The sequence below is a fragment of the Lemur catta genome, chromosome 10, assembly GCF_020740605.2.
Source record: "Lemur catta isolate mLemCat1 chromosome 10, mLemCat1.pri, whole genome shotgun sequence".
NCBI lineage: Eukaryota > Metazoa > Chordata > Mammalia > Primates > Lemuridae > Lemur > Lemur catta.
This window is the reverse complement of record NC_059137.1, coordinates 81,357,846-81,372,907: the sequence shown is the minus strand read 5'-3', so window position 1 is coordinate 81,372,907 and position 15,062 is coordinate 81,357,846. Positions and strand designations below refer to the sequence as shown.

The following is a 15,062-nucleotide window of genomic DNA, read 5'->3' as shown; positions in this document are numbered from 1 at the left end:
GTGACACACAGTGATGCTTTAGCATAACCCAGTTTTTCTTCAGGCCAGGCCTTTTTACCACAGATGTGTTCAACCCAAAGGTGAAATTTTGGAGCCTTAAAAAATAAAAAAAAAAAAAAGAATGAAAGAACAAGAGAAAATTTGAAAACAGGTAAATCATTATACTTACAAAGCCGTGAAAAGTATCGACCTTTTGTACTTAGAAATAATATGAAATTTTTTCTTTTTCTTGTGTGTGGTTATTTTCCTCCCACGTGAAACTGGTGAACAACAACCACCAAAATAAAAAATAAAAAACCGAAACTTTCCTTAAGGGTAGCCCTTTGTCAGCTGAAGAAAAGGCCAAGTTGTCTTCCCAGAGTGAGCATCTTCGTAGTCAGCTGCTGTGACAGGGTGTGACATCCATCTCAGAAGCATTTGCAAAGGTGGCTGCAGAGGGTGGCACACAACTGATTCCTGCCCTAAGTCACCACAAGCTTCTAGCTTGGGGTCAGTCGCCGGTTTCAGGCAAGGGGTCTCCGTCGGTTCTGACGTGACAGGGCCTCTGTAAAACAGTTGTGAGTAAGACGCCTGCGGACTTGGGGCTGACTGAGTAGCTGCGGCACACAGGCCGCTCCCCCCCTGGCCACAGAGGACTCCGGCTCTCTGGGTCTGGTTTTCTCACATGAGAATGGGAAGGGGTGGGGCCTGTGAGAGCCCTTCTGGTTCACGGGGCCAGGAGTTCCAGAACCAGTCCCACACCTTCTCCAGCTTCAGCGCCAGCTCATCTCTCCGGCCCAGCCCATCTCCCACCTGTTGCGGCTGCAGCAGGACCGCTGCGAGCCAGCTCTGAGCAGGCCTCCGAGTCCGCAGGTCGCTGCCTCATTCACTCTTCTTCCCCTGGACTAGTTTTCTTCTCCTTGACCGTCCTCTGTGCACTCTCACCTTTCCCCTCACCTCTAGTCCTGCATCAGACCAACCTGTACTCTTTCCCAGAGCCCTCCTTGGCAGCCTGCTGAGTATGGCCTGCGTCTTCACCTTGGGGGGAGTGGCTCGGAAACAGTGTGCTTTCTCTTACCTGGGCTCTTCACTCCACTGTGCAAGAGTCAGGCACCCTTGACAGACTGGTCAGCTGAGATGCTACCACCCGGTTGGTATCCCAGGTTCTTGGGAGTGATGTCCCGGCCCCCTGCCCCTGGCTTGCAGGTGCGGCCTTTCGGCACGCAGCACATCACCTGCCGGTCCTCAGCCTCCCTCAAAGGTCAGGGCCAGCTGTGTTCCAGTCTCCCTGCTCTGGCCACTCCTCCTGCTTTTGCTGTTGACTTGAGGATGTGCTTTTAACCTAAGACACCTGGCTTCACGCTGAGCAGGCAAAGGACAGAGGGGGCCCTGGTCTAAGGTGCTGCTCTTTCCGAAGACGGTCATTTGCCCTGGACGTATCGTCTGCACTTTTATACGGCATGTGGCAACAGCATTTCTAATTCTCTGTTGCCTGAGCAGCTTGGGAATTTCCCTACATCTTACGACAAACTCCCAACATTTCTGCAGAGGAGGGTCACTAGGGAGCAGGCAGTCTATTAGGATGAGCCATATGAAATTGCCCATTTGGGGAGATTGAAAATGGTCACATAATCAGCAATTTCATATGGTTCAACCTAAAAGTTGAAAAGGTGGAGGGTCGGGGCCTCATCATGATGTTGTGGTTGCCTAATAACCATGCTGGGGTTTTGCTTGGAGTATTATGTGATACAACATCAAAAGTCTACAGAAAAGAGTATTGTTGTAGATACTATTATGTAATGCTTATGGTATTATTATCACTACTACTTGAGATCACTTTAGAAGCAATTGAGAGAGAGAGGGAACACTAAGTCATCCCCTGGGAGCCACCACTGCCTTGGCCCGCATCTCTGGTCTTCTCCCTTTGCAGCTGGTTATTTAAAATGAGCTCTCCTCTAGCCCCATTCTTGTCTTCCCGGTTTGAAACAGGACACCCCTGGCCAATGTTGTTCATTTCATAGATAAAGGATGTTGGGTGATCAATGGCCTCAGACAATGCAGTGTCGCAGTTTCATTTTCAAAATGTCACGGCAATAAAAAAGCCATTTACTAATAAAAAGGGTGGAATTCATTGCTGAGTGGCATTCACATCCATGCTGTCACTGTCTCACTCAGATTTCTCAGAGCAGCCGCTGGCTCAGTGTCGTAGCTGAATGATGTCATTCCAATCATAACGTAATTTTCCAGCTGGTTGGGACGGAGAAGGGGTTTATTATTGTGGCATGTTTTTCACTGTGTCTGAAAGAAAGTGAAGCAGACAGGGATGTATGACAGTATCAGTTCTGTTTTCACAGGTGTGTCTGAAGGAGACAAGGTACCTTTCACTTGGAATAGAAATGTGACTCTATAGCAAAAGCAAATTAAAAAAATACCTGTCCTCAAGAGATTTAAAATACATATATAATTAGTGTTGGAAATTGGCTTCGCATACATTACATTCAAAGAACTAGGGGGGTAGGCTGCCTTCCGTCTCTGGTCTCAGCTCTGTCCATACTGATAGGGCTTTAACTTCATCTTTGCTTTAATTTCTCCGTGGAGAAGATGGAGACCTCCCAGGGTATTTGTTTGTCTGTTTATTTTTAACTTTCCGTTGTGGTATACTACATGCAGAAAAGTGTGTCTTAAACATACAGCTTAGTGGATGTTCACAAACTGAATACGCCCCCGTAACTAGCGCCCTGACCGAGAAAGACAGCGTGACCAGCACCCCCGAAGACCTCTATTCCCCTTGCAGTCACCTCCCACCTGACACACACAAAGGCCAATGTCCTAACTTCTGGCAGCATAGATTTTAGCCCAGTGAGACCTGCATCAGACTTTTGAACAATAAAATAAAGAAAAATTGTATTGTTTTAAGCTATGATATTTGTGGTACTTTTTGTAGCCGCCCTAGGAAACAAATACAGTGATGCAGCTGGCAAGTGGGAGAGCAGGGAATCGAACCCAGGGCTCTGTCCCCAAAGTCTGAGTTCTGAAAAACCCCTATAATGTCTAGTATTGCCATTAGCTCTAAAGGTGTTTGGTTGTCTGTGGAAGGTATGAAGGTAAAATGAAGGTATGAATGCCAGCCAGCATGTGGTTGAGAAATAGGTAACCTGTCTTTGAGGTGCCCTTACTTGCCCATCCTGCAGCCCCCATGTTCAGAATGCCTCCTGCCTAGAAAGACATAATGTGATATGTTGCTAACTCCAGTGTGAGTTATTTGAATGTAGTACCCCTTCCTAAAGTATTGCTATTCTAAGAGATAACCCAAGGGATGACTTTCTACTATGTATGAGAAAGAGGGCTATGCCAGAGTGCTGTGTCTGTTCACGGGGGACCCGGTTCTTTGTCGAGCCTCCACAGTAGAATCAGAAGCACCAACACTTGTCTTGCCCATGCTGCCTCATAGCTAGAGGTAACTAAAGGGTAGACTTTGGCTACGGGCTTCCTAGGAAAAGTTGCTTTCCTGATGAAAGAGATCAGTGTGGCCGGCATGACACCCACACATTTCTTCTGTGTTGAGCATGAACGTGATGCCTGGAGCTGTGGTGGCCAGCTTGTGAGTGCGAGGCAGCAAGCTTTGGAAAGAGGACAAAGGATGGGAAGACAGAAGGGCCTACAGCTCTGACTGCATTGCGAGTGGCTAAACCAACCCCGGCAACTGCCCCCCTCCAGAGGTCTTGTTATGAGAAAGGACAAACCTCTCCTGCATGTCCCATTGTTAGTTATATTTTCTGTTACTTGCAGCTGAATACATTCCAAACAGACCCAGGGGCCTTTCAAATCACGAGGAGGCAACCGTCTAGGAATGGGGACATGGACAGGAAGAATTATTTAGAAGGAAAAGAATTCCTGTGATCTTCGCCCACACTTTCACCATGGTGAGGACATCCAAGGAATGATGAATCAAGGGAGCCATCCAGAGAAATGGGATTTAGCTATAGATATCCCATAAATCTGATGCGTTCCATTTGGAGAGAAGAAATACAGGGCTCATAATTTTAAATGAAAGGCTTAGTTAAAACCAGGAGACTTTGGAGAGCAAAACCTTTTGTTTATTTTTGTTTCTGGTGAGGTTTATTACCTTTTAAAGGGAAATGCTGTTAAGTTGAATACCTCTGAGAATGACCATCTGTCTCCTACTTTCTAGGACCACCCTGGAAAATATGAGGCATATTGTCCTTTTATCTCAACAAGCATGCTGCCTTGGTCTATCTGTGGAGTCACAGTCACAATTCGAGATTAGGAAATATGCTATTGTTTTTAAAAGCTCAATTATTTATGAATCCCCAATAGCCAGGTGACTCCTTATCCTTAATGGCATTTGTTGATGCAGATGAGTACTTTGAAAAATGAAGAGAGACATTTACTTTGTAAGCGACCACTGAGAAGATCTCTGACTGGATAAAGATAACTCAAGCAGGCTAATCCTTTTAACAAAGGTGGTGATATATATTGTGGCAGCTGAATGCTCCTTTACAGCCAAGGGAGAACAATCAGTGAATTCATTCATTTAATTCATGAATTTTCCTTCTATTTACACTTTAAACAAACATGCCAGTTGTTTGCTTAGTTAACAAGCTCTGCCTTCATTATAAGCCATTAGTGTCTAGTAGTAATTGAAACTGTTTAGATTTCAAAAATACAATAAACCTAATTAATTCCACCTTTGCTAATATGGAATTTGTAGTGACTGACCTGAACTAGGCAGAAATTTGAGTCTTTGCCCTCTCCATGAAGCAAGAATTTGCTAAATCATTTTGTAGCCATAAACAAGGTTGATAATAGAGTTTTTCATAAGAAAAACTAGAGGTTAAATCCAAGTGCTTATCAGGGGTCAGGCAGCAAACATAAATTCGTGAATGGGTAGAGCATCCTGTAAGAAACATTTGGTCTTCTCTGTCTATATTCAATAGAGATGTGGATATAAGAAACATTTCACTTTTCTCTTTATCCTGCTATAAGAAGAAATAAAGCACCCACATGATTATAAACGACAAGTGGGCTCGGCCAGTGGCAGGGAGACAGGAGGGAGTGGTGAGGACCACAGCAAACTGGAGAGCTCAAGCCCCCTCTGAAAGGGCCAGCTGCTGTTCAGCTGCAGTTGCTAAGTAAGAATGTGCGTCCATGACGGGGGACCTCCCAGGTAGATTTTGCCTGTTTCACAAATTTAACCTAGATGAATCATAACAGGGAACTTATTATATATTCTTATCTGTGAAATGACGTATAATGCTTAGCTTAGTATTGTCCTTAGGAAATGATACAATATTGCCCTTTGGCATTAGACTCCTCTGTGTGTGTGTGTGAGAGAGAGAGAGAGAGAGAGAGTGTGTGTGTGTGTGTGTGTGTGTGTGTGTTTGAACAGAGTAACTGTGTCAGTTCCTAAAAAAGAATGTTGCCTAGTGTGGCCAAATCTTCTAGATTTTCAATATAATTTAAAAATCCAGATTTCTAGGTAAAATCTTCCCACTTTCCAACTTTGGCAATGAATTTAAAAAATAAAAAATAATGCTGCTGTGCAGCCACCATTGTGTAGATCCGTAGCTCTCAGAGTGTGGTCTCTGGACTAGCAGCATTAACATCCCCTGGGAACTTGATAGAAATGCAGATTCTCAGGCCCCGCCCAGGCCTACTGAATCAGACTCTCTCTGGGTGAGCCCTAGTGATCTGTTTTAACAAGCCTTCCAGGTATGGCTGCCAGGTTTAGCAAATATGGTATGAAACACCCACTAAAAATTATTCCTTGTTTATCTGAAATTCAAATGTAACTGAGTGTGCCGTTTTTTATCTAGCAACCCTCCCTCCAGGTGATTCTGATACATGCTGGTGTTGATCAAGCAAAACATGTATATGAGCCAGGCTGCTTGTGTTGGAATCGGCTTTGACACATACTAACAGGGGGATTTTAGACAAGTCATGTAACTATTCTGTGGCTTAGTTGACTTATAAAATGGGGATGATAATAATTTCATCCTCATGGAGTGGTTATTAGAATTGAACCAGGTAGTGAACATAACATATGTAAGACTTTGCCTAGGAAAAGTAAGCAATGTCTAAGTGTTTAGTATTATCATCGTTTTATTTTTCTAATCTTTCTTCTCCATCATCATCTTCATCACCGCTGCTGCTTCCACCCAACTGTCAGGGAATACTTGAACTTATCTTCCTTCAATTCTCTTTTCCTGGATCTAACTTTGATTTAATTACAGAACTGCTTCTAATGCCTGAGGCAGCTCTGTTGCTTGTCCCTATCCAAAGCAACCTCCTGCTTTGAAATCTAGTCGACAGTGTAGTTATCTGGCAGGGGTAATCTGTACTTTCTTCCCTACCAACATTCTGCTTCCAGAACTCTCTATCAGCCTGTAGCACCTCTGTTGTGTTCAGGCCTATTGCTGTACAGACCGGCCTTTCTGCTTCGTGTGTGCTTTCACCGGCCCCCAGCAGGGCAATTAAACATACTCCTGAGTCTGCCTTGGATTTGCAGATTCCCAGAGTGCCCGGCTGGGGCTTGGATGCTTGCTCTCAGTTATGGAAACAAGCGATGCCTCTCTCACCAATTAACTTCTGAGTACTCTTTGGGAAATCCCCACGACTTTCTTTTTCTAGACAAAGAACATGGGAAGACTTGGTTTGTGGATCCAAAGAGTGTATTTCAAAGGAAACCGGTAACCAGACTGTTCTTGCTGAGGGTGGTTGCAAGCTGCCCCGACGTGTCCCTTCATGAAGCAGCTTTCCAGGCTTCCGCATGGCCACAAATGACAGACTCTTACCCATGCGGTGAAAACCAACTGGATGAGCTATTATGGCTCTCAGTTGTGCCATTTTATTGCTGTTCTGGGAATGAAGCAAGATGCATTATTTTATTAAATAAAGATTTTCCCTGTATCACAGTGGAGGCTAATTTTATTAGCTCTTTTTATGGGCACAAACATCATCACCCTGGTTGGGGAGGATGGGGGTGGGGGCTGTGGGGAGGTGAGGGAGTGGAGAGAATCACATTTTGTCATCCACATGCTCCAATGGAGGCTGCCAACAGGTTTTAATTGCTAATTACTTACTTACCAGAACAGTTCTCCAGATCCTACAGAAAATGCACAGCTTTCAGCCCATAAGTAATTTAGGGATGATCCAGACATGTTCAACTACCATAAATATTTGCTCACATAGTGTGGGTATGGGTGTGTCCCCTGCTGTCCAAAATGTACAGTCTCCAGAATGTTCAGTAACTTCACAAAAAGTTACTTGTTTGTCCTTACCTATGAGATTCTAAAATGTGTACTTCAAGGCAGAACATGTCCTTTAAGACTCAAAGAGGGTACTTTGAGTACTTTTCTTTATCTCGAATTACTTTAGCTCTAAAACCTGAGACATTCATTTGCAGCTTTATTGAGCTTTTCTGATGACCATACCCACCAGATACCAACTTCCTAAGGCAGGGCAGCCCGAGTAGGTGTGACCAACTCCATGACAGTGGAGCACTAGAGCTGCCCCATTTAGTATACAGGGCTGAAGACTAGACAGTGTTCTGTTTGGACGTGTTGCCCAGTGGCACAGAAATAGTGTCCGCTGCTCTGCTTGTCAATAGCTAAGCACTCTGCAGCCTCTGCAGAGCTGCCACAGAGCCAAAGGTGGTCTCTGTTTTCTAGAGTCAAGGTGGCGTCTGTGTTTTATTGTTGCCATGCTGTTGTTTTTCCCGTTAGCAATAAGCCAAGGCCAACACCAAACCCAACTGTGAAGCTGGCAACAATGACTTGGTGTCCCAGCCCCTTCTCTACTGCCTGTCCCCCATGCCTTTGTCCTCCCCACTGTCACCTGCCCCCTGCTTTGGAGCCCTTCCCTGTTTCCTGTGAGATCCCACCGTGAACCGTGGTGGGATCCAGGTATGAGTCATGTGCACCTCCATGTGAAATTGAACCACAGCCTGTTCTCCTAAGAAAATTTAGGAGTTAACTCAGAGATTATCAGCTTGGAGCTCCTACTCCTTGGCGTAGTGTTTTGAAACCTTGTTGTCTACTTACCCTGTTGTTACCTGCTTCCCTATATTGTCACTTCTGCTTCTACTTCCGTCATCTTGTTGGCCACTTCCCAGGCTTGTTTCCTGCTTCCTTCCTCTTATTGTCTGCCTTCCTTACTTCATCTATTCTCCTCCTTTTGCTACCTATATCTATTTCCCTCATCTTGTTATCTGCGTCTTGCTTTTTTTTAATCTAATTCCCTCATCTTACTCTTTTCTTCCCTCATCTCTTTCTCTCGTTCCCCGTCTCCTTCTCCACTTCTCTCCCTGTCTAGTCTATTTCCCTCATCTTTTTATCCACTTCATCCATCTCGTTACCTGCTGCCCTCATTGCGTTATCTTCTTGGCTCTGTAGCCCTTTGAGTTTGTGACCTGCTTTAAACCAATCTCTATTTGAGAAGAATATCAGGCTTTGGCAAAATAGGTTGGAGGTAGAGGCCGGGGAGAGGCAGACTGGTGTGCTGCCTTTCCTGGGCTTCAAGAGTCGTACGCTAGGGACTGACCTAAGCACCCTTGTACCTGCTTGTCTGAAATGTGTCCTTGTGACCCACCAGGGACTCCCAGCATAGGACAGGGTTATGAAGAACTAGGCATTGAGTTTGGGAATTTCAGCTCTTTGGGGGCCCATAGTGATCTCACATACCTCCCTTCTCCTGTTCCCCTCCCCTCCTCTCACCAGGAAGAGGCTGAAGCTTTGCTGATCAATAGGCCTGGTAACTTTGGGCCAGTTCTGGCTGTGATGTGGATTTAGGGAACAGAGGTCCTAGGACATGGCTAGTGGCTTCCCTTTGGTGTACTCTGAAGATAGAACTCCTGGGAGGACAATGATCATGGCACCACTGGGCTTGAGCTGGCACAGAGGGATGAGAGTCCAGCAGAAGGGGTCCCAGTGAGGCTTCCCAGTCAAGACTGTGTGAGTTCAAATACTGGCTCCATTACTTGGCAGCTGTGTGACCTTGGGCTAGTTACTTTGCCTCTCTGTGCCTCATTTTCATTATCTATAAAATGAGATCATAATAAAATCTAGTAATAATAAAAATCCTGAGGTTGTAGGGTAGAGCAAAGGAGATGACGTGTGTAAAATACAGCGCCTGGCGCTGAGCAAACACCCAAGCAATATAAGTGCTTAGAAGGAGGATATGTTTGTGGTTCAACTGTAACGAATGTGGCCCTGGGCTTTTCTCAGTCGCTGTCGGCCATAGTCATGTTAACAGTTTGAGCCAAAATTCATTTAGGTAAGTGAGCAGATATTTTAGTATTTGTTTTTCAGAATTTGTTAAAAGAAAACTTATACCAACTAACATTAGCTTGTTCTTTCAGACCTAGGTCCCTGTAACCATTGATCAGATATAGCAAGTTTTCTTCAGGTTTTTAGAACTGGTTTCCACTTCAGGCTACTGAAAGTCCCATAGCCCCCAAAGGATATTGCGTCATCTCCTAAGGCTCACGTGTAAAGACTGTGTATACTGTGTGACCACGGTCAGGTGCCAGATGAGGAAAATGGAAGATCACTATTCCCAGCTGAGCAGTCTCAGGGCCGGAGGGGAGGAGGGTCCTGCCAGGTCATCTGGGCCACCCCTTTGCCTTCAGGACAACAGATGCATCCCTTACATTCGACTGCATTCAGGGAAGGGGGGCTAGGGATTTCATTTAGGAGAGGAAGGGGCAGGAATGAGCATTCGATTTGTAAATGCGACAGTGCAGTGTTGGCATATACCACTTTACACCTTATGAAGGAAAGAGAAAACATGTTATGACCCTGGGGGAGGGGTAATGAGGATTTGTCCTCCCTTTCAGACTGCCCAAGCTACTGTGAGTCTCCATTTCAGTTGTCCAATTTAGATTAGCAAGAAATTAAATCATACAAACAAAAGTTGCCTCCAAGTGATTATAAGACCCTTAGAACCATCCCATTTGACCTTAAAGGGAAAGGAGCCTGGCTTCCCTCCTTCTTGGTTCTTCCTTCTTCTCTGTTGTGGGATATTGAGTTCCATGTGTTGTTGAAATTGTGAAAAATGTTGACCCCACAAGAACTTCAAGCTTGATAAATATAAGTCTGTATGAGGCCTCCCGAGGATCTGTATGAAAGTAGATTTGCTCCCCATGAGGGGAATTGGGATCTGCTTCAGTGTGATGGGAGGGGTGGCCTGGGGGTTCTTCTTGTCCTTAACCAAAAGCCATTTCCTGTCCTCTCCAGTGTGCAGCCTGCTCTGACCTGCTGTGGCAGCAGCGTCTCGCTGGGGCGGCTAAGTGCTGTATCGCTCCCTGAGCAGCAAGATGGGCCATGCTGGTCAGCTCTCTCTGGAAAAAGCAGAAATAAATCAAATACCAGCTCCTGCTTAAGATCTGATGAAATTCTCCATTTCCGTTCCAAATTGAATTCCTCCCGAAGGATCGGAGCAGCTCCTGGGAGTAATGAAGGCACTCCTTCCTCCTCTGCTAGAAGCATGTTTTAAATTAACGAACACAGCATTCTAATCTGGGTGGGTAGAGAGCGTTCAGGAACAGTCTTGAGAAACTGTTTGCAGACCAGACGTGATATTTTTAATCTCGAGGGGCAAGGCGGCAGACGTACAATGTGCCCGGCCTCTGTGGAGGAGGCAGTCCCGCCGGTGGTCTCCCGGGAAAGAATGACAACACGCGGCCTGCTGCGGCCCCCACACCACTCCCTGCCTGCCCACGTCCTTCTCCTCCACCACTTGTAGCCAGAGAGGATTTGTGGTGGAGAATACAAGCAAGAGCGCTTGTGCTTTTTGAGCTTTAAAATATCACTTTCCTGCCCATCTCTTCTTTGGGAAAAATGATAAACTGCGATTATTTAAAAAAAAAAAAAAGAAATAAATGTTTTTAGGATGAAGATGTCATTGAAGTGATTATCTCCCTTCCTCTGTAACGATGATGAATGGACAATCTGGCTTTTGTAGAGGCCGTTGACACAGACCCTTTCGGGAGGGATAAAAAAAACCCATTCTCCAGTGGGTCTTGTCAGAGTGGAGACTGATCACTGGCCGGCTGATCGGGACCACGAATAAATGTGTGAGGAGCCCGGGGTGAGCCTTAGGAGTCAAGGTTAAGGTAGGAGTGGAAAATTCTAAAAGTTCATTCTGTTTTGAAGGTGTACACGAGATAATCTGTTGGCAGAGAAATATTTAATATCGCTCCTTGAAGTGAACTTAAAAACATTATTATACTTTTCTTCACTCACTGTTGAAGAAAGCAGTTTAAAAAAAAGGTAAGAGGCTTGAAAAGTCTACGTAACATGAGAAATTCTGACATTTAGGGTCAAAAGAGAGAAGGAAATTCTCCTTGAAAGAATATTCTATCAGTCCTTTTATGTCAGAATTTTGTTAACAGCCCTTGAGAAAGGTTATTAAAACCTTACTCCATGTTTTTAATTCAGTTTTAAGAAAGAAGCCATTTCCTTCATAGGGAAATAGCCCCAGAGTGTCCGGTAAGTAAAACCCTACTTTAGAGGGCAGAGCAGGCCACGGGAGGATTCAGTCAGGTTCCCAACCGGAAAATTCAGGGAGAAGGTCATGTTTTCCACTGATAATAGGGTAATCTATATCAAGTTGAACGCCCTTCCTTCCGATCCCGGAGGATGTTTAAGCTTCTGTCTCCCTCAAAGGACAGTAGGAAATACATTTCTCCCCGCCTCAGAGGAGAGGACTGAGGATGGGAAACGGGAATTTAGGTTGAATTCCAGCCACGCCAGCGTCTGTCCCGAGCCCGACGGAGATGCACCGAGGCTGGGGTCGTGTGTCCAGAGTACTGAAGGGTGGGGAAGGAAGTCTGGTGGAGACAGCAAGGACCGTTCAAGGGGAAAAAATGAAAGGGCAGGAAAATGAAATGCCACCCCCCACACGGCTGCTTTTGTGCATTCCTTCAGGCCCTCGCAGACTTTTATGTTTGCATAAATGAGCCTTGGCAAGGCTTCCACACTGGGACAAAACAGCGCAGTGGTGGAGGCTTTTTCCTTGCTATGATTTCACAGTCATCGGCTTGAGGAAACTTCCTGGCTTGAGCAGACAGCCGGCCATCCAGTCTCTGTGAGGACGTGTGCACGTCTGTCTGTGTCTCTGGCTGGCCGACCCTTCCCATGCAGGCTCGCCTGGGAGACTGTTTATAAGGCCTGAAGTTACTTCTGTTTTGTTTTAGCCAAAAGGGCGAACCGCTGCCAGCAGTATGTCTGGAATGTTATTTACTCGGTACATTTCTCTGGCTTTTCTTTGTAGCGCTGCACATGCCAGAGCCAGGGGTCATTTACTTGAAAATGCCAGGTTCTACAGTTTGTCTTCTCAACGGGGTGACTTTCTCAGTGAAAGGAAGTTTAGCTCCTGTGCCTCTCGGCCCTTCCTTCCTTCCTTCCTTCCTTCCTTCCTTCCTTCCTTCCTTCCTTCCTTCCTTCCTTCCTTCCTTCCTTCCTTTCCTTCCTTCCTTTCCTTCCTTCCTTCCTTCCATGGTTATTTTGTTTTTGTTTTTGTATTTTTTGAGTTAGTGCTCTGCACTAGTGCTGGGGCCTGTTGCATTGCACCCCTTTGTCCTAAATGCCCCCAACTCCAGTTTTAATTTCGGGGGTTTCTGGCAGACTCTTCAGAATACCTGGCAGATGCTTTTTCATTTGCGTGCCTGCCCTGTTATTATTTCACATGAAAGCTGTTTTATTTTGGCAGACACGACTCCCTCGATTGCAGTTGAGCTCTCTGAGCTGAATGGGTAATGTTGTGCAAGGGAAATATAGGTGGGGTTTTCTCTAATGGTGGCTGTGGGGGCGGAAGAAAAATCTGCAAGCAGTCTTGGCTTGTGCAGAGCCAACATGATGGCAAACAAATGGCTTTTGAAAAAAGGAACCGGTGTGTACAGTTTCTTAATTTGGAAGGTTTCACAACTGTTTTTGTTCAATTGATGGAGGAGAGATTTTTTTTTTTTTTAAGAGCAAATTCTTCATTAGAAAGACTGTAAACAAGTCCTGGAAAAACTATCAATGCCAAAGGTGGATGCATAGAAGTTATTCTACCAGCCTCGTCTTTCTTCAGGTCCCCTTCCTCCCTTGTCATCTAAGCAATTTTAATCGTGGTATTTTGGGTTTCAAAACAAGTATGGAAAATGAGATTAGATAAATCTCCCTGTCTGGTGCCAGCCCTGGGGCCGTTTGCACACCTGGGTGGGTTAACTCCCTACCTTCTTTCTGTCTCTCAGGATGATTTCGTTATGTCACGTGAATCCCTAAGCGCCTACAGATAGCCTGAAAACCTTTGCCTTACACACACTCGCCCTTTAACCTCACCCATCCACGGCACCTGTTAGTTTGTTAACTCCGCAACCAGCCCTGGTGTGAAATGGAAAATTTTTAGTTCCATTCTTCTTGGCGTTTTCTGTCCTTCTGCATGACTTCTCAATTTGCTTGTAAGCTGCTAGGATTTTTGGCTGAAGAGTCTTCTTTGATCACTCTTCTGACAGCATGTGCTTCACATTCTCACACCTGCTCTTCTTTTACAGTCCAGATTTCAGAGTAAATGCTTCCATTGCCTTGTAATTTTTTCAGCGTAAAACTTTGGTGCAGTTTACTTATTACAGGTAATAGCTGTTTGATGACGGAGACAACTGCTTGGCAGAAACGGCAACCTGAACTGCTGCCAGAAATGTAAACTGCCACTTTATTTATGTCTAAACGCATCTAAGCCACAAGCCCATCGGTCATGATCTAGCATGCACACGATAATAACAGGCTCGCCAGGCTAAGAAAGCTGCCCCATGGGGTGGGCACAAGGACAGGCTCTAACAAGACTCCATGTGTTTTCTCCCCCATTATCCACAGCCCACACATCATCTTCCTCTCTCAGAGCACCTTGACAGGAACGAGCCATCTCTGTGGGACCCGTCTTTGCCATGAAATTGCTCATGCCTGGTTTGGTCTAGCCATCGGGGCCCGCGACTGGACGGAGGAGTGGCTGAGTGAAGGGTTTGCCACTCACTTGGAAGATGTATTCTGGGCTAAAGCACAGCAGGTGGGCTTAAAGTGACCCTAAGCACTTCACTACCCGGAGTCACATTCTGTATATAGTCATTCGTTCATTCAACAGCTATGTACCGAGTGCCTACTCTGCACTAGGCACTGTTTCTGCTGGGGAGATAGCATGGACACGAGAGATGGAAGCCCCTGCTCTCTGCGGGGTTCGTGATCTGGAGACAGGAGAGAGAGGAGACAAACAAACAAATGAATGTGTATTGAAATCAGGAGTCATACCGTCTGATGTCTGTCCACAAGTAACGAATGAGGAATGAAGCAGTTGGTGTCGTAGATTAGGGAATGGTGAGGACAATCTGGCAACTGCTACTCAGCTTTAAACAATTGTCATGATGAAGAGGGGAGGGCTCAGTATAGCTGGGCTTCTAGTTTTCTAAGGGAATCCATAAACCTGGATTTTTATGTGAAGCTTACTAATTTAAAAAATATTACTAAACCAAACATTCCCAGAGGCCAGACCTGATCAACACACTCCCAGTTTGCAACCTCTACTTTTAAAGAATTGACCACCAGTTCTAACGAGGACAGTGAGCAACTAAACTGCTTCCTGCTTACTTGCTGAGTTCCTAATATTTGGGTCACTTCTTTTCCCTACCATCCCTGCCCCTTACACACTGGACTATTTGACATTTTCCAAAATTCCCAAGTTTGTACACACCTGTATGATTTCGTTCAAGGTCCTCTGTCTGTTGAAATCCTATTGATTTTTCACTAACCAGCTTGAGTCACCTTCCCTGGGTAGCCCAGACCTATCACCCCACTCACAATTCAGTGCTATTCTCCTATAAACTCTGAACTCCCACAATATTTGATACTTACCTCTTTTTTCTCGTTTTTTCCCTTTTCCTTCTACAGTGTGATTTCCTTATTCTCACTACTAGACTGTGATCTCTTTAAAATGGAGCGGGGTCTTACTCATCCTGCTGTCCTCTTCACAGCTTGGCTGTGGAGCTGGCGGTGTGCATAGCCTTGTCCCCTGCCACACAGAGTCCTGTG

General features: G+C 45.4%; 1 protein-coding gene across 6 annotated transcripts in view; it reads left to right on the top strand.

The window, feature by feature from the left end:
• The window catches only part of LOC123646463 (aminopeptidase O (putative)), a 349,846-nt gene that overhangs the window by 183,095 nt on the left and 151,689 nt on the right, over positions 1-15,062 (top strand). For all 6 annotated transcript variants that reach the window (XR_006737901.1, XM_045563458.1, XM_045563459.1 and 3 more), the window contains one exon: positions 13,857-14,046. Coding sequence is in view for 5 of the 6 variants with exons in the window: in XM_045563458.1 (XP_045419414.1) it covers positions 13,857-14,046 (190 nt within the window). In the remaining variant the exon portion in view is untranslated. The remainder of the gene's footprint in view (positions 1-13,856; positions 14,047-15,062) is intronic.